We start from the raw sequence: 20,220 nt of genomic DNA on the forward strand, positions 1-20,220 counted from the left end.
GTCAGAATTTGGCGTAAACAGAATGAGAACATGGATCCATCATGCCTTGTTACCACTGTGCAGGCTGGTGGTGGTGGTGTAATTGTGTGGGGGATGTTTTCTTGGCACACTTTAGGCCCCTTAGTGCCAATTGGGCATCGTTTAAATGCCACGGCCTACCTGAGCATTGTTTCTGACCATGTCCATCCCTTTATGACCACCATGTACCTATCCTCTGATGGCTACTTCCAGCAGGATAATGCACCATGTCACAAAGCTTGAATCATTTCAAATTGGTTTCTTGAACATGACAATGAGTTCACTGTACTGAAATGGCCCCCACAGTCACCAGATCTCAACCCAATAGAGCATCTTTGGGATGTGGTGGAACGGGAGCTTCGTGCCCTGGATGTGCATCCCACAAATCTCCATCAACTGCAAGATGCTATCCTATCAATATGGGCCAACATTCCTAAAGAATGCTTTCAGCACCTTGTTGAATCAATGGCACATAGAATTAAGGCAGTTCTGAAGGCGAAAGGGGGTCAAACACAGTATTAGTATGGTGTTTCTAATAATCCTTTAGGTGAGTGTATATCCTCTCTGTAATACCATGATAATATCATGATACCATGATACCATAATTGTATTGCGTGACCCTTTTATACTGTTTTCTAAAGAAACAAATCAGCCATGAAGTGATTGGAGTCATTTTTTTCGTTATAGGTAGGCTGTATAGCTAGAGTGGATATAAAATGCTACACACCCCTGATAAAATGTCAGGTTATTGTGATGTAAAAGAATGAGACAAAGATAAATAATGTCAGAACCTTTTCCACTTCTAATGTGACCTATATTGTGAACAATTCAATTGAAAAACAAACTGAAACCATTGAGGGGGAAAATTTGAAAAAAATAAAAACCTTACAATAACCCGGAAACGCTGCTTGAAGCTTTAATTAGTTTTGTAGTTGAAAATTATTTGCATACTTGTAACTAACTTGATATTTGGAATCATGCAATTCATGAATTGTTAAATACCAAACGCTTGAGTTTTGCCACAAAACATTTGCTAGACCTGTGAATAAACTATTTGTACTTGTATATAACAATCTGTAGTGGTTCGTTTTTACAACATTTGCAAGTGGACTCTAATTGGCATGGCATCGATTTTTCTGACCAATGAACTGAGTGCATGCTGAGCACATCACATTTTCATATTTTATCCAATCTGAGTAGATTCTGGAACATGCCAGTGTTTCAACTGTATCAATCAGTGTTGCCAAATGGAGCGGTTTCGTCTATTTGACATTGTGTGGGCAAATAGGTTTGTATAGTACAAATAACATTTGGGTGAGTTTTTGTGGAGTCCAGGCTGTTTTTGTGGTATACTGTCAATGAAATCTGGCAACTCCAGTTTCAATAGTGATGCATAGGAGGAAAAACATGTCAGCATTGTCTCCTACATACGTTTTTGATAGTATTACAAACCTTTATCCGGTTTGTTAAACATAACAATGCATTTGAAAAGTATGAAAAAGTGATTTGAATAAAACAACATACAGTAATGTCCGGAAATAATTGTATAAATAAAAGTTTTGTTATTTTGGCTGTTTACCAAAATGTATTCAAGTTACAGTTAAATAATGAATATGGGCTTAAAGTGCAGTCTCTGCTTTAAGTTGAGGATATTCACATCCAAATTGGAGGAAGGGTTTTTGAATTACTGCTCTTTAATATGTAGCCACCTCTTTTTCAAGGGAGCCAAAGAAATTGGACAATTGACTCAAAAGCTGTTTCATGGACAGGTGTGGGCTATTCCTTTTGTTATTTCTTCATCAATTAAGCAGGTAAAAGCTCTAGAGCTGATTCCAGGTGTGGCATTCACATTTGGAAGCTGTTGCTGTGAACCCACAACATGCAGTCAAAGGAGCTCTCAATGCAAGTGAAACAGGTCATCTTTAGGCTGCAATAAAAAATTAATCAGAGAGAGAGCAGGAACATCAGGAGTGGCCAAATACACATTGGACACACTGGTGAGTTCTGCAACACAAAAAGGCCTGAACATCCACAAAAGACAAAAATGGTGGATGATCGTAGGATCTTTTCCATTGTAAAGAAAAACCTCTTCACAACATCCAGCCAAGTGAAGAACACTCTCCAGAAGGTAGGCATATCATTATTCAAGTCTACCATAAAGAGAAGACTTCATGAGAGAAAATACCACCAGAAGGTGGAAACCACTCATAAGCCTCAAGAATAGAAAGTCCAGATTAGACTTTGCCAAAGAACATCTAAAATAGCCAGCCCAATTCTGCAACAGCATTTTTTGGACAGAGGAAAGTAAGATCAACCTGTACCAGAATGATGGGGGGGGGGATATGGAGAAGGCTTGGAACGGCTCATGATCCGAAGCATATCACATCATCAGTAAAACACGTAGAGGCAGGGTGATGGCATGGGCATGAATGGCTTCCCATAGCACATTGTCACTAATGTTTATTGATGATGTGACCAAATTCAGTGAAGTTGATTGGTTGGCGCTTCCCTTTACAGATGGACGGTGATCGAAAACATACTGTGAAAGCAACCCATTAGTTTTTTAAGGCAAAGAAGTTAAATATTCTGCAGTACAATAATCTGATCTCAGCCTGGTCAAGTACTAATTTCACTTGCTGATGACCCATAAACCAAAAGCAACTGAAGGCAGCTACAGTAAAGGCCTTGCAAAGCATCAAAGGAGGAAACCCAGCGTTTGGTAATGTCCAGACTTCAAGCAGTCATTACTTGCAAAAGGATTCTTGACAAAGTATTAAAAATTAAAATTTTATTTATACCATACCATACCATCTTCTTCTGCTTATCCGGGGCCGGGTCGCGGGGGCAGCAGTCTAAGCAGGGATGCCCAGACTTCCCTCTCCCCAGACACTTCCTCTAGCTCTTCCGGGGGGACACCGAGGCGTTCCCAGGCCAGCCGGGAGACATAGTCCCTCCAGCGTGTCCTAGGTCTTCCCCGGGGTCTCCTCCCGGTGGGACGGGACCGGAACACCTTCCCAGGAAGGCGTTCCGGAGGCATCCGAAAAAGATGCCCAAGCCACCTCAGCTGACCCCTCTCGATGTGGAGGAGCAGCGGCTTTATTTATGATTGTGTTAATTTGTCCAATTACATTTGAGCCCCTGAAATAAGAAGACTGTATGAAAATGGTTGCAATTCCTAAACATTTCACACAATATTTTAGTTCAACCCCTTCAATTAAAGTTGACATTCTGCACTTCCGAATGGACAAGATCCCGGATACAGGCGGCCGAAATGAGCTTTCTCCGCAGGGTGTTGTTGATGAACTCTGTAAAAGGCTAACGATCAAGCTAGGCTTCCTCTACACACAGATCGTTTGTCCTAAACACATAGAGAAAACAAATTGTGCAAGCAAATTTTATGTCGGTTATAGACTATGGGGATATTATCTACACGCATGCTATGGCATCCACACTTAAACTGCTGGATGCTACTTTTCATTATGCACTTAGGTTTATTATGGGTGCTAGCTACAGAACTCACCACTGTAGTTTATATCAAAGTGTGGGCTGGACTTCACTGTTCTTGAGTTGAGAACAATATGGTCTTGTGTTTGTCTATAAAGCTAATTAAACTACCTTACTATTTATCGTCATTTATCAACATTAGAAATATAACTCAGAAAACCAGATTTTAAGCCTGGATTACACATGAGGCCCCTTGAAATCGCCACAGAATTGGGTATGACTGCCTTTTCCTGTTATGCTCCTTGCTTATAGAATAGTCTACAGACCAAACTTAAACTTGGAACTCTTGTCCCCCTTGCCCCTTTTAAACATTTATTGGAGGAGTTTTGATTATGTGTTGCTTGTAACTGCTTTGGGTAATGCAGGTTATCGTGCTATCAGGGGAATAACCTCTGTATAACTGTAACAATCTGCTGCATGTATTGATGTGTTGAAGGGCCTTGTGTATGGTCTGTAGGTCCCTGGGTTAGGGTGTCTGATGTGCGTAATCCTCCAGAATGGTATGTCAGGCATGCTCTGATTGTACATGATTTGTATGTAAAGCTTACATGATTGGTATTACATTGAGAGTATTACATGATTGGAATTTTAATTGGGTGTTACATGTATTTGATATATACAGCTCTGAAAAAAATTAAGAGACCACTCCTAATTTGTCTTATATCAGCATCTGTACATGTATGGCAGCTATTCCATTCCAGTGTCTGTTAGATTCCAACACAGGCACACCTCATTTTACTTAATGTGGTAATGATTAGGTGATTACCTGAACCAAATCTAAATTTAATGAGGAAAAGTATAAAAACTACTGCTGTGGTCAACACTATCTTCTTGCAATAGGACCAGTTGGATGGCAACAATGCAAGTAGTACCTCAAAGGTAATTTGAATAAATAACTATTCAGCATGACAAAAAAGTTGAAAAGAAAAGCTTTGAGTGAGGAAAAGAAGGGTTCAATTCTGGCTTTACTGGCAGAGGGATACAGTGAGCGTCAGGTTGTTTCCATCCTGAATATTTCAAAGATGGCGGTTTATAAGAACAAGGTCAAGTAAAAGGCATTGGGGACAACAAAGCTAGACTGGCAGAGGGCGAAAACGACTGACCACTGAGCGAGATGACCGTCGACTCATTCGAATGTCACTCAACAACCGTAGGATGACCTCAAGTGACCTACAAAAAGAATGGCAAACAGCAGCTGGGGTGAAGTGCATGGCGAGGACGGTTCAAAACAGGCTCCTAGGGGCAGGGCTGAAGTCGTGAAAAAAAAAAAAAGAAAAAAGCACTTCATCAATGAGAAGCAAAAAAGAGCCAAGCTGAAGTTTGGATTGGACCGTAGAGGAATGGAGTAAGGTCATCTTCTCTGATGAGTCACATTTTCAGTTTTGCCCAACACCTGGTTAGACAAAGACCTGGAGAGGCCTACAAGCCACAGTGTCTCGCACCCACTGTGAAATCTGGTGGAGGATCGGTAATGATCTGGGGATGCTTCAGCAAGGCAGGAATTGGGCAGATTTGTCTGTGTGAAGGATGCATGAATCAAGCCAAGTACAAGGTTATCCTGGAAGAACACCTGCTTCCTTCTGCTCTGACAATGTTCCCCAACACTGAGAATTGTTTTTTCCAGCTGGACAATGCTCCATGCCAGACAGCCAGGTAAATCAAGGTGTGGGTGGAGGATCACCAGATTAAGACCCTGTCATGGCCAGCCCAATCTCCAGACCTGAACCCCAATGAAACCCTCTGGAATTTGATCAGGAGGAAGATGGATGGTCACAAGCCATCAAAAAAAGCCTAAGCTACTTTTTGTGCCAAGAGTGGCATAAAGTCACCCAAAAGCAATGTGACAGACTGGTGGAGAGCATGCAAGCTATGATAAAAAATCTGGGTTATTCCACCAAATATTGATTTCTGAACTCTTCCTAAGTTAAAACATTAGTATTTTGTTGTTGAAAAATTTTGCATTATCTGAGGTTTGAAAACAATCTTTTTTTGGGTTATTTTGACCAGTTGTTGTTTTCTACAAATAAATACTCTAAATTACAATATTTGTATTTGAAATTTGGGTGTAATGTTGTCAGTAGTTTATAGAATAGAAAAAAAAAACATTTTACTCAAACACATACTTCTTTCCTTGGCAGCAGTATACCGTATACAGAGTTTTTTTCCGATGCAGGCTTGGGACCATCTGAAATGGTAGGTATTCATCCACAATCCAGATAAATAGAACAGCGATGTGTTAATACAAAAACCTACGTACTTCAGCTTTCATTCTGAGCCTTTTGCTAAACATGGGATGGCCCTAGTAGATTAAACATAAGTGTTTAACAAATGCAAACACAATAAATGATAGACAGTAAATACATGTTGGAAGGTTCTGGTTGTGATTTTGGTAGGTTTAGAATTTTTTTGCAGACATAGTTTGTGTTTCTGTTTTTCTTAGTTTTTTTCAATCTATAGGTTGTATTTTTATGCTCGATTGTTATTACGGGTTTGTACCTTAGCACCCTCTATATACTGTAGTTCAGTTCAGTTTGTTTCTTTATGGGGTATTGTCTTGTTTAGATACCACATACTGAGCCTTTTTTCAAGTTTTCTAGTTTATGATTATTCCTCGAATGTTCCTTGTTCATAGTACTTTTTCTACCCATCCATTCCTTGAATGTATATCTGTTTTGGGAATACCCTGCCTGACCTAGACAACGTTCATTGCCTGCTCCTTTTGTACCTTTGCCACTTCCGATTGACTATGTTTTGACAATTGCCTGCCTGACCAAGCTTTTCTGCCTTGTCCCCTTGCTAAATAAACATCGCTCTCTGGCGCGTGGAGTCACGATTCCTGCCTGTCCTCTTGCATTCTTACACGTTTTGATGTGAACCCTATTAAACGTATATGTATTGGCCCAAACGAGTCTAATACAAAATATGAATCATGCAAAGTGAATTTCTATTATTCTCATGGAAAAAACATACCCATGTCAAAGGCAAAATGGTAACTAGCCTTGTAAATTCCTTGCTAGGTGTTAGATTTAGATTTAAGTTATTAAGCTCGTAGACTCCGGTAAAACTTTGTGCATTGATTTAGTTTGTGCATTGATTTAGCTATGTGGAAAATCACCTAAAATATGTTATACTATCAAAACCTGAGGTAGAAGCCGGCCGTGCTAAGCCGTCCTCCGTCCTCTGCATCACTACGAGTTGAAACACTGTTCCTGCCTGTTCCACTCAGACTGTTTAAAAGGTGAAAACATGACACGTTCATCATGTATTCAGTTCAATGGTCAGAAAATGCTTTTGCCAGCCAATCAGAGTCCCCATGGGTATCTTTGCCTGCAAATGCTGTCAAATTTATCACTGCAGATTGTAATTTCCAAGGACAAATCTATTATCACAGGTCTAGCAAATTTTTACAAACAAAACTCTTGTGTGCGTATTTTACATTGGCAAGTATAATTAATGTGTTGCATCACCTTCATTGCATTTTTACCCCAGTTTAGTCAGTTATAACACGCATTCTTGTCAGTCCAGCATTTTGTCTGGATATCATTCAACTATTAACAGTTGTTCAAATCATTCAGATGTTCATTTGGCCTACTAAATAATTGACACGTAGCAATATTGACTACTGGCATTCAACTATGCCTTTACATTTTAGCATTGTTAATGTAAAATTATACATCATTGTATAGGTGTTTTTATTTTTGTCAGTTCCTTTGCCACAATTATTATGAACAAATGAGGGGGAATTAAATCTTCCAATAATTAGCTTCTTCATAATGGACAAAGCACATTTGTAATATATTTATTAAAGCCATTGTATGATAATGTCACCACCTTCAGTGATAACACACAGTTTATTACTGAACTGTTGGTTTCCTTCCATCCACTAGCATACTGTTGTTTTTAGCTCATAACTATAACATTTTGTGTTGTTTGAAGCTGTGTGTGAATCTCCATGTATGACAAGAGGAAAGTGAAGATGATATAAACTCTTTTCGTTTTTTCAAAATTTTCAAAATCACATTGTTCTAGTTTTAGAAATAATAATTAATTTCATCAGAGGTTTCATATCTTCTCTAAAATTGAGAAATGACAATGACTATATACACTAATGAGCCAAAACATTATGACCACTCACAGGTGATATGAGTGCACATATTAAGGACTGGGTAGATGGTAAGCAATCAGTCAGTTCTCATAGTCAATGTGTTGGATGCTGGAGAAATAGACAGGAGTGGACTTGAACGACTTTGACAAGTGCAAAATTATGACCAGATGACTGGCCAAACATCTTTGATACGGCAAGCCTTGTTGGGTGCTCCCAGTCAGCAATTACAAGTACCTGCTGACAGTGGTCTGAGGTGCCACCAACCTAAACATCGATGCAGCCCTGGTACACCCCTTCATGGAAGTGACATTCCCTGATGGGAGTGGCCTCTTTCAGCAGGACCCTGCCCCCTGCCATACTGCACACATTGCTCGGGAATGGTTTGAGCAACATGATGAATAGTTCAAAATGTTGCCCTGGCCTCCAAATTTCCCAGATCTCAGTCCGATTGAGCATATGTGGGATGTGCCGGACCAACAAGTCCAAGCCACAGTGGCTCCACATTGCAACTGACAGGACTTGAAGAATCGGTTGCTAGATACCACTGGACACCTTCAGGGGTCTTGTAGGGTCCATACCTCTGCAGGTCTGCGCTGTTTTGGCGGCTCATGAAACACCAACAGCATATTAGGCAGGTGGTCAAGTTTTGGCTCATCAGTGTATGTACATACTGTAGCTGTTTTTATATTTATTGTTGTTGTTTTAGTTCATCTTTTGGATGTTAATTAATCACTTTTTTCAATGTTACTCTTCCACAATAGGTTGCCAGGAAGATGTGGCTGTGAGCTGTTTTGAAGTGCTTATTCTGTGGGTAGTGACCGGATTGTGATTATGGGCATATGGCCGGGTGGTGTCCAGGCCTGCATTTCAGGCCAGGAGAACTGCTCCACCAATAATGTGTCAAAGGACTACTGTTACTCGGCCCGTATCCGCAGCACAGTGCTCCAGGGCCTTCCCTTTGGTGGGGTCCCGACTGTCCTCGCACTGGACTTCATGTGCTTTCTGGTAAGTTGGCCTCAGTACCTAATTTGTATTTTAATCTGGAAGTATTTCATTTAGCATATTTACATGTACATGGGGATTACATTACATTGTCTTCCAACATTATAAACAGTAACATGTAGTACCACAACTGATGTTAGCCACTGTTTCCATCCTCCATCAACCACACAATTTTTGAGGATGATAGTTAATTTGGCTCACATAGTACACCTCCAATGTAACTATGCCCGCACCTAAGAGAGCTGAAGCTGCCTGGCCCTCATTGAGCTCTCCCAGAAAGAGCTGCTCAGGTGATTTTACAAAAAAATCACCTCTCGTACCTCTGTTGAAGCAGTATTGGGTCCTGATTGTTGTAGTAAGACAGGAGCCAAATGGTGTGTTTTCATATCAGCAGACATCTGTCCTAGTCCCTTCAAGCAATAAAAAATTGCCCAGAAAAATGTATAGAAAGTATATTAGGATTGACTGATAGCAAGGAATGACTGATATATCGGTGCCAATAGGGACACTTTTCAATTCACTATTGGTTGTGTTCTATCCGCCATGACGTCACTGGACGAATGCGCGAAATTCCAAAATGAATGATATTCTTGGTTGAATTTGAATGAACTTACAAATGAAATACAATATTTTCATGACCATTCAACAATTTAATTAGGCTATTATTGAAACTTAATACAAAGAATATAGGTTACTTGACAATTCAGTATACACTTTACTGTTTTTCAATAGGAGATTCAGCATTTTTGTATTGGCTAATTAATCAAATGTAAATCTAAAATGTAAATGAAAATAATTATTAATGAAATTAAATACCAGACATTCTTTAGAAATCACCAATTCAACCAACATATAACACGATACTGTTTTTTATTCGGAGAGAAAAACAAAATGGTATACACACCCTATCATCTCTGAATTTTCTCTGCTTATTTTACTAATGTATTAGGCTAAATATTTATTCACAAAACAAAATACCAATGATCACCAATTATCAATTCAATAAACGTATTACACCGTTACTGTTTTTATTAGGCAAGAAAAACAATATTGCATACACAACCTATCATCTCTCCATTAATTTTTTCTGCTTATTTTACTGAAGAGTAAAATTCTACAAAAATGTATTAGGCAAAATACATTTTCACAAAAAGAAATATCAACAATGGAGGTACTTGTCGCTGGCCTGTTGCGGTGTTCTACCACCTTTTAGACATGGCTGGTATCAACACCCACGTGCTGTACAACCAATGTCTGAACAAGACAATCAGCGGAAGACGTTTCATAATGGATCTGGCATGTGAGCTTCGTGAAAACTACATGAATGCCAAGACAGCTTAAAAGCAAGCTTCGAAGTAGGCTGCACTTCCCACTCTTCCTCTTCCCAAGCCTCAGCAGCTCACACCCAACAAGTAGACTCAGTGTCAAGTCGGCAAGTGCACACAGAACAAGACCAATGAGGGCTGTGTGCATTGCAAACATTGTGTTTGCCAGTCTTGCTCACACAAACCCCCGAAGCTGTGTGCTGACTGTGGGGTAGAAACTTGAAGTTTATGCAAGACATGTAAATGCATTGGTTTTTGTAGCCCACATCATCCAAAGCAATGACAAAATACTTTTCTATATTTTATCTAATAGTCAATTTTGTTATTCATGTATGTTACTGTAAATCATTCTTTGATCATTCTTTTACTCTGCTAATCAAATTTACTAATAAAATTAATTAAATAATACACTGCAATGTTTTTACTTGAAGAGAAGGCTGTGAAGGGCAGTTATCATTTTTAGTAAAGTGGATCTGGTGTGCGTAGTCATGGGAAGTCTGTGGTGATGTGATAAGGAACAAGTGTGCAATAGTGAAGAGTCTGGGGCGTTCCATGAATGCAAAGCTAGCAGCCAGAGGTTGGTGTGATCATGGGAGGCACTGTGACAGTGAAGACTACTGTAAATCATCCTTTCCTTTATTTATTTATCAAATTTATCAAGCAAATGTGCTATAGACCTATGTACGGCAATTCAAGCGGATATCCATTGATCGTCGCAAACTGGTTGATAAAGACTGTTAATTTACCTTGTACATCATCAAAATGAGATCAAAATGAAAACTCAGTTCTAATAGATTTATTTTTGAATAATTTAAATGTTGTGTAATTTTCATTTTGTACATTTTGATATTTGAGTTCAAAATCTTCCAATTTAGCGAACATAAAAAAACATTTTCTATTGAAAGTGGAATTACATTTTAAGCCAACCTTTCTTTCACCAACTTACTACATAGTTACTATATTTTCATTATACTTGTGAACATATTAATGTCGAATACAAAGCTAACATTTCTCAACTAGCTTCATGAGTTATTAGCATACTCAGAAAAATGAACAGAGAAGATGAGTCATATACCTTATGTAGAATTGCTTTTCTCTGTCCTTTCAGGTTCTTCTCTTTGTCTTCTCCGTTTTGCGGAAAGTGGCTTGGGATTACGGGAGATTGGCATTAGTGACAGATGCTGACAGGTAAGCCTTACAAATTACTGGTTATTATGTTGAAAATTGTAATCAACATATAAAATGTTGAAACTGAGACATTTCATGTTTCTTGAAAAATACATGCCCACTTTGAATTTGATGCCAGCAACACGTTTCAAAAAAATTTGGACAGAGGCAACAAAAGACTGGAAAATACTAAAAAACTGAACCGTGTGAAATATCAAACAACTTATTAGTTCAATTGGCAACAGGTCAGTAACACGATTGGGATTTAAAAGATAATTCCAGAGGAATGGGGAGGGGTTCAACAATTTAAGAATAACGTCTCTCAGTGTAAAATTGCAAAACATTTGGGGATCTCGTCATCTACGGTACTTGATATCATTAAAAGATTCAGAGAATCTGGAGAACTCTCTGAATGCAAGGGACAAGGCCAAAAACCATTAGTGGATGGCCGTATTCTTCAGGCCCTCAGACTGCACTAAATTAAAAACTGTTGAGCAGCAGAAGTCTTATATCAAGTAAGAATGGGACAACATTCCACTGTCAAAACTAAAGCAGTTGTTTCCCTCAGTTCCCAAATGCTTATAGAGTGTTGTTAAAAGAAAATGAGATGCAACTCAGTAATAAACCTGCCCTTGTTCCAACCTTTTTGAAACGTTACTGGCATTAAATTCAAAATGGGCAATATTTTTTTTTAAATTATAACATTTCTCTGGTTCCCTGTCACTTTCCTAGATTCTGAAATTGGATATGAGCAATTTCTTTGTGCAGGACTCTTGTTTTTTTATTGTGAGAAGGAAATTCCTAGTATGTACTTCCTAGTATGTAATGTAATTTAACCCCATCATTCCTTTCTACCTCTTCCTTCAGAATTATTGCTTTCCATGTCATTCAGGTTTTAGTGTCACATTCTGTAATATTTCTGGAGCTGGATATGAATGACAGTATTTTTCTGTATGGTTTGTCTTAATGGCGGCCTTTATGTTTACTAATGGAGAGAACTAAATGGTGACATGAGGATCTTCTGCAAAACTTTGCCTTGTAGTAGTTGCTTTGCTCATATTATATAAATGCTGTTCTGAAAATTGTATGAAGCAGAGAAAATGTCATGGGATTACCCCTCATTTTCTATGAAGAAAAGTGAAACTTACAGTTTTACATTTCCTGCTATCATTATGTACCATAATTTGGGGGAGGGGAGAGTGGGGGTAAGTTGAGACAATTTGTACTCAAGTTGTTCCAAATCCAAGGGGAAAAGAGAGACATAATATATCTACCCTTATTTCAGGACATCCTATATCAGGTGAAATGACAATAATGCATCTATGACAAAGAGATTTGGAAATATGATTGCAAGGCTGTGTCCTAGTCAAGGGGCAAGTGGAGCCATCTGGAAGTAAATTGACCGATCCTCTTTTTTTCAAATAATAACCTCAACACAATTTCTATGTATTTATTTCAAATATAATTTAATATATATTCTCCCTTTCCAAACATTCTTGCACATTTTGTGCCATCATTACAATGGTTGAAATTACAAAAGATGGACCATCAAGATTGGCACACTTTAGGCCCCTTAGTGCCAATTGGGCATCGTTTAAATGCCACGGCCTACCTGAGCATTGTTTCTGACCATGTCAATCCCTTTATGATCACCATGTACCCATCCTCTGATGGCTACTTCCAGCAGGATAATGCACCATGTCACAAAGCTTGAATCATTTCAAATTGGTTTCTTGAACATGACAATGAGTTTCCTGAAATGGCCCCCACAGTCACCAGATCTCAACCTAATAGAGCATCTTTGGGATGTGGTGGAACGGGAGCTTCGTGCCCTGGATGTGCATCCCACAAATCTCCATCAACTGCAAGTTGCTATCCTATCAATATGGGCCAACATTTCTAAAAAATGCTTTCAGCACCTTGAATCAATGGCACATAGAATTAAGGTAGTTCTGAAAGCGAAAGGGGGTCAAACACAGTATTAGTATGGTGTTCCTAATAATCCTTTAGGTGAGTGTATATGACGTGAGGTTTTATGGTAGTCAAGCTTCATATTTTAGTAATTATTTTTTTTATCCTAAATTGGATAATTACCCTGATTTATCTGAAATATTGTAAATTGTTTCCCCTCCTACAAAAATTAAAACTTTCTGAGTAAACCTTTTGGGTTGTTTTTATATTGCTAAAATGCGCTAATCTCTCATCTCTACATCTGTGACATTATTAAACCTTTATTTCAACAAGGAACACAAACTGAGACCAAGGTCTCTTTTACAGCTGGGTTTAGGTACACAGTTTAGGTTCATTTAGTAAAAAAACACAAAAAGAAAACACCAGACAAAACAAGACATACAATGATTACATAAAACAGACAATTGTACAAAACAAGTAAAATATAAAATATACAAATAAAAATATAAATATAAAAAATACAGAAACTTGTTATCTCTAACCACCCTCCAGGGTGACTCTAACGACCCTGGTATCTCAAACCTTGTGCTCCCACGCTTGGATAAACTCATCTGTCCTTTCGTAAGATAGTCCCTGCATCGATATCTTTGGTCTATCTCCAGGGTACTAAACACCCCAGTATCAAAATCCTTGTGCTCCCAGCACTTGGATAAACTTGTCAGTCCTTTCGTGAGTTAATAAATGTATGCCATGTCATAGCAATCCTTGCCTATACATGCATTTCGTCCTTGATCAATTACAGTTCCTAAAACTGTTTAATGCCCTACATCAATGTCTTGAGGAGATTGTAACAATCTTCAGAACTTCCACACATCGGTTATTCCCCTGATCAGAGAACAACTTGCATTTCCCGAATTAGTTACAAAGACTGCAGCAAATTGTTACATTTACACATACAGTGGGGAGTATTTGATACACTGCCGATTTTGCTGATTTTCCCATTTACAAAGCATGTAGAGGTCTATCATTTTTTATCGTAGGTACACTTCAACTGTGAGAGACGGAATCTAAAACAAAAATCCAGAAAATAACATTGTATGAATTTTAAATAATTAATTTGCATTTTATTGCATGACATAAGTATTTGATCACCTACCAACCAGTCAGAATTCCGTCTCTCACAGACCTGTTAGTTTTTCTTGAAGAAGCCCTCCTGTTCTCCACTCTTTACCTGTAATAACAGCACCTGTTTGAACTCGTTACCTGTATAAAAGACACCTGTCCACACTGGCCAAGACCAGAGAGCTGTGTAAGGACATCAGGGATAAAATTGTAGACCTGCACAAGGCTGCAATAGGCTACAGGACGATAGGCAAACAGCATGGTGAGAAGGCAACAACTGTTGCCGCAATTATTAGAGAATGGAAGTTCAAGATGATGGTCAATCTCCCTCAGTCTGGGGCTCCATGCAAGATCTCACCTCGTGGGGCATCAATGATCATGAGGAAGGTGAGGGATCAGCCCAGAACTACACGGCAGGACCTGAAGAGAGCTGGGACCACAGTCTCAAAGAAAACCATTAGTAACACACTACGCCGTCATGGATGAAAATCCTGCAGCGTACGCAAGGTCCCCCTGCTCAAGCCAACGCATGTCCAGGCCCGTCTGAAGTTTGCCAATTACCGTCTGGATGATCCAGAGGAGGAATAGGAGAAGGTCATGTGGTCTGATGAGACAAAAATAGAGCTTTTTGGTCTAAACTCCACTTGCTTTGTTTGGAGGAAGAAGAAGGATGAGTACAACCCCAAGAACACAATCCCAACCGTAAAATATGGAGGTGGAAACATCATTCTTTGGGGATGCCTTTCTGCAAAGGGGACAGGACAACTGCACCGTATTGAGGGGAGGATGGATGGGGCCATGTATCGCGAGATCTTGACCAACAACCTTCTTCCCTCAGTAAGAGCATTGAAGATGGGTCGTGGCTGGGTCTTCCAGCATGACAACGACCCGAAACACACAGCCACGGCAACTAAGGAGTGGCTCCGTAAGAAGCATCTTAAGGTCCTGGAGTGGCCTAGCCAGTCTCCAGACCTGAACCCAATAGAAAATCTTTGGAGGGAGCTGAAAGTCCGTATTACCCAGTGACACCTCCGAAACCTGAAGGATCTGGAGAAGGTCTGTATGGAGGATTGGGCCAAAATCCCTGCTGCAGTGTGTGTAAACCTGGTCAAGAACTACAAGAAACATATGATCTCTGTAATTGCAAACAAAGGTTTCTGTACCAAATATTAAGTTCTGCTTTTCTGATGTATCAAATATATGTCATGCAATAAAATGCAAATTAATTACTTAAAAATCATACCATGTGATTTTCTGGATTTTTGTTTTAGATTCCATCACTCACAGTTGAAGAGTATCTACGATACAGATTACAGACTTCTACTTCTTTGTAAGTGGGAAAACCTGCAAAATCGGCATTGTATCAAATACTTGTTCTCCCCACTGTAGGTTAATCCCCTGAAAGCACAAGAACTTGCATTACCCAAAGCAGTTGCAAGCAACACAAAAACGAAAATTCTCCAATAAATGTTTAAAATGAACAAGGGGACTCAAGTCTCCCTTGGCTTGTTCAAGTTTGGTCTGCAGACTTGTCCATAAGCAAGGAGCATAACAGGAAAAGGCAGTCATACCAAATTCTGTGGAGATTGCAGGAGCCTCAAGTGTAATCCAGGCTTGAGATCTGGGTTATAATTCTAATGTTGATAAGTGATGATTATAAGAAGGTAATTTATTTGGAAGTGCTTAATAGACAAACACAAGAGCATGTTGTTTTTGTCTCAAGGACAGCAAAGTCCAGCCCACACATCAATATAAACTACGACATTACGTTATGCAATGACAGATATACGCCACAGATTTACAAATATCTCGTGGCATGATAGCTTTTCTACAATAATTTTAATAAGTAATTCGTTGTCAAGTATGCAATTTTACATTGAGATAATATTTGATACACCAGAAACATATCTCATAGTGGGGCAAAGTGAACTTACCCCTGACCCTATGGCAAAAAAATTGTCACATGGCAAATGTGTACAGTTGTCTAGATATAGGGGGTGGGTCAATTTACCCACTGGCTCATTTTACCCCACTTTCCCCTACAGGCCAACAAAACCTAAAACAAACCAAAATCTCAGAAAACAATAGTTTCATTTCAGACACTTGGGATCCTGGGGTTCATACCCTGTACACCCATTCTTTAATTTAGCCCTTGCTGATCTACATGGAAGTACATTAGTGAGAAAATCTGAAAATGAAATTGAAATGCATAAACTTGGATGTGAGGCTGAATTGTTGCTCATCAGACCTGGTGGTCAGGCATACATTAATTACATTCTTATTTATTTGACCTGAATTTCTTTTTCCCTATGCTTCATGTTGTTGTTCGTCATCATGACTTGTCGTGACTTAACTAGGACATGTACCACAGGCCCGGTACCAGGACGAAGTAACTGAGGGGTCTTTTAATAATTGGTGAGGGGGCTAATCAGTTTTTTGGCAATTTTTAAACTGGGGGGGGCAAAAACACAACTGAGGGGCAAAAAGCCCCCTCTTGTCCCCTCGTGGCACCGGGTCTGTTCTACCATGGAACATGGGGACCATGGGGAATAGTAGAACGATGCTGTCATGAACACCTTAAAAACTCTCATCTTACAAAATGAATATTCATAAAATCTTTCATGATTTATTTATTATAAAAGAACCACAAAATAAGTTATTGGGTTTTGGTGCTTTGTTGTTTTTTCTGCTTATAGGACAACGCCACAATTCTTTATCTAAATGTCATATCAGGCATATTGAAAACAGATATCAGGGCTTATCAAAAACATAAACAAAGGTTCCAAAAACACCCACATAAACTACCGTTCAAAAGTTTGGGGTCACTTAGAAATGTAATTTTTTTGGAAAGAAAATTCGATCAGAAATAAATTGTAGACACTGTTAATGTTTTAAATGAGTATTGTAGCTGGGAATGACAGATTTTTAATGGAATATCTACATAGGTGCACAAAGACCCATGATCTGCAACCATCAGCCCTGTGTTCCAGCCCATTGTGTTTGCTGACCCAAGTTTATAATTTTAAAAGGCCAATTGATCATAAGAAAACCCTTTTGCGATTATGTTAGCACCGATGAAAACCGTTGTGCTGATTAAAGAAGCAATACATCTGGCCTTTAGACTAGTTCAGTATCTTCAGCATTGGCATTTCTGGGTTAGATTACTAGCTCAAAATGACCAGAAACAAATGACTTTTTTCATAAACTCCTTGTGAGAAATAGCCAAGAACCTGAAGAGATCATACAATGATGTGTAGCACTCCCTTCACAGAACACTGAAAACTCTCTAACCAGAATAGAAAGAGGAGTGTTATGGCCCAGTGCACAGGAGGACAAATACATTTGACTGCAATGATGTGCAAATCATTTCATCCCTATATTTAATTGAAAACTGTACAACATATCAAATGTTGAACCAGAATTTATTTGTATTTTTTCTGAGAAATATGTGCTCATGTTGAATTTGATGCCAGCAACACATTTCTAAAAAGTTGGGAAAGAGGCAACAAAAGACTGTAAGTGTTTGGGAACTGAGGAGACCAATTGCTGTTGTTTTGAAAGTGAAATGTTTTCCCATTCTTAATTGATATATTTCAGCAGCTCAACAGTTCTGGGTTTCCTTTGTCGTATGTTTCATTTCATAATGAGCTCAATGTTTTCAATGGGTTACTGGTCTGGACAGCCGGCAGGCACCCCCCTTTTACTACGTAGCCATGCTTTTGTAATAGGTGCAGAATGTGGTTTAGCTTTGTCTTGCTGAAATTAGCAAGGCCTTCCCTGAAAAAGACATTGTCTGGATGGCAGCATATGTTGCTCCAAAACCTGTATATAGCTCTGGAAACCAGAAAAGGAACCAGGTAAGCCTAGTTCAGCCCACCCGCAATTAAAATTAATAAACATACACTGAACAAAATTATAAACCCAACACTTTTGTTTTTTGCCCTCATTTATCATGAGCTGAACTCAAAGATCTAAGACTTTCTATGTGCACAAAAGGCCTATTTCTCTATTTCTGTGTTAGTGAGCTCCTTTGCTAAAATAATCTATCCATCTTACAGGTGTGGCATATCAAGATGCTGATTAGATAACATGATTATTGCACAGGTGTACCTTAGGCTGGCCACAATAAAAGGCCACTCTAAAATTTGCAGTTTCCAAAAACCAGTCAGTATCTGGTGTGACCACCATTTGCCTCACGCAGTGCGACACATCTCCTTTATCATAGAGTTGATCAGGTTGTTCCAGTGGAATGTTTTTCACTCCTCTTCAATGGCTATGCGAAGTTGCTTGATATTGGCAAGACCTGAAACACGCTGTCGTATACACCGATCCAGAGCATCCCCAAAATTCTCAATGGGTGACATGTCCAGTGAGTATGCAGGCCATACAAGAACTGGGATGTTTTCAGCTTCCAGAAATTGTGTACAGATCCTTGCAACATGGTGCTGTGCATTATCATGCTGCAACATGAGGTGATGGTCATGGATGAATGGCACAACAATGGGCCTCAGGATCTCGTCATGGTATCTCTGTGCATTCATAATGCCATCAATAAAATGCACCTGTGTTCGTTGTCCATAACACACGCCTGCCCATACCATAACCCCAATGCCACCATGGGCCACTTGATCCACATTGTTGACATCAGCAAACCGCTCACCCACACAACGCCATACACACTGTCTGCCATCTGCCCTATACAATGAAAACTGAGATTCATCCGTGAAGAGAACACCTCTCCAAAGTGCCAGACGCCATCGAATGTGAGCATTTGCCCACTCACGTTGGTTACGACGGCGTACTACATTCAGATGAGCTTCCGTGAGACGGTTTCTGACAGTTTGTGGGCTTGTGTGGTTACACGTGGTTTGCGGTTATGGACCTATTGGATGTACTGACAAATTCTCTGAAACGCCTTTGGAAACGGCTTATGGTAGAGAAAGGAACATTCAATTCATGGGCAACAGATCTGGTGGACATTTTGCGTGCTCCCTCAAAACTTGCGACATCTGTGGCATTGTGCTGTGTGATGGAACTGCACATTTTAGTGTGGCCTTTTATTGTGGCCTGTCTATGTGGCCTTTTATTGTTATCTGTCTAATCAGCATCTTGATATGCCACACCTGTGAGGTGAATGGATTATCTCGCCAAAGGAGAAGTGCTCACTAACACAGATTTAGACATATTTGTGAACAATATTTTAGAGAAATAGGCCTTTTATGTACATAGAGAAAGTCTTAGATCTTTGAGTTTAGCTCATGATAAATGGCGGCAAAAACAAAAGTGTTGTGTTCATAATTTTGTTCAGTACAGTTGTCCTCGCTGTATTCAAACCTTGGGTCTCCCACATTACTAGTCTCTACTAACTTACTAATTGGAATAGTCATAAGAATTGAGCAATTGCTAGCGATACTGAACATTACACTGCAAAAGCTTTATACATTTGGGCTTTTACCATTCAATGGTTACATTTCATGGTTACATTTCATGACCTCATTCCGAGATGAATAGGCCAAAGACTACAGGTGAATAGCTAACCATAACGCTATGTTAACCAAAATCAAAAACAATTTGCAAATCATAACAAACTGACCTTTTGGTAAGGATTGAAACCCGGGCAAATGCATGGTCGGCCACATCTCTTATTAAGAATTAAGTTGTGGGAGCTCACTCCCCCCAATTACTCAGTAAGAGATAGTCACTCTTGGTCGAAGTAACAAGCAACAGAACGTTTATAAAATTTTTGCTGAAATAATGTGGGCAACAGAACATTTAATAATGAGGTGTACTTTTGTACAAATATTACTGTAGATGACTAACAAATAACAATAGTACTATACAGTACCTAGCAAATAGCAATATTACTATACAGTATCTTTAAAGAAAACTGTGACTGGGTCGTTTCTTTAGAAACCTAGAAGCCTAGTTCAGCCGGGCTGCAATTAAAATGAATAAATATTTAAGGTCAGTCAGTCAGTGAGTAAGTGAGTGAGTGAGTGAGTTTCGCTCTTCTTGGCCGGCTCCGCTTACTCGGTCCGGCAAATTTATGAGACCGCTCCTAATTAT

The 20,220-nt window shown here is 39.3% G+C and overlaps 1 protein-coding gene across 10 annotated transcripts in view; it reads left to right on the top strand.

Annotated features, from left to right (window-relative positions):
* The window catches only part of LOC105027157 (CSC1-like protein 2), a 299,336-nt gene that overhangs the window by 54,870 nt on the left and 224,246 nt on the right, over positions 1 to 20,220 (top strand). For all 10 annotated transcript variants that reach the window (XM_034294237.1, XM_034294244.1, XM_020044463.3 and 7 more), the window contains 2 exons: positions 8,389 to 8,632; positions 11,063 to 11,142. In XM_034294237.1, coding sequence (XP_034150128.1) covers positions 8,459 to 8,632; positions 11,063 to 11,142 — 254 coding nt within the window. In that variant the 5' untranslated portion in view covers positions 8,389 to 8,458. The remainder of the gene's footprint in view (positions 1 to 8,388; positions 8,633 to 11,062; positions 11,143 to 20,220) is intronic.

This window comes from Esox lucius, chromosome 9, assembly GCF_011004845.1.
Source record: "Esox lucius isolate fEsoLuc1 chromosome 9, fEsoLuc1.pri, whole genome shotgun sequence".
Taxonomy (NCBI): domain Eukaryota; kingdom Metazoa; phylum Chordata; class Actinopteri; order Esociformes; family Esocidae; genus Esox; species Esox lucius.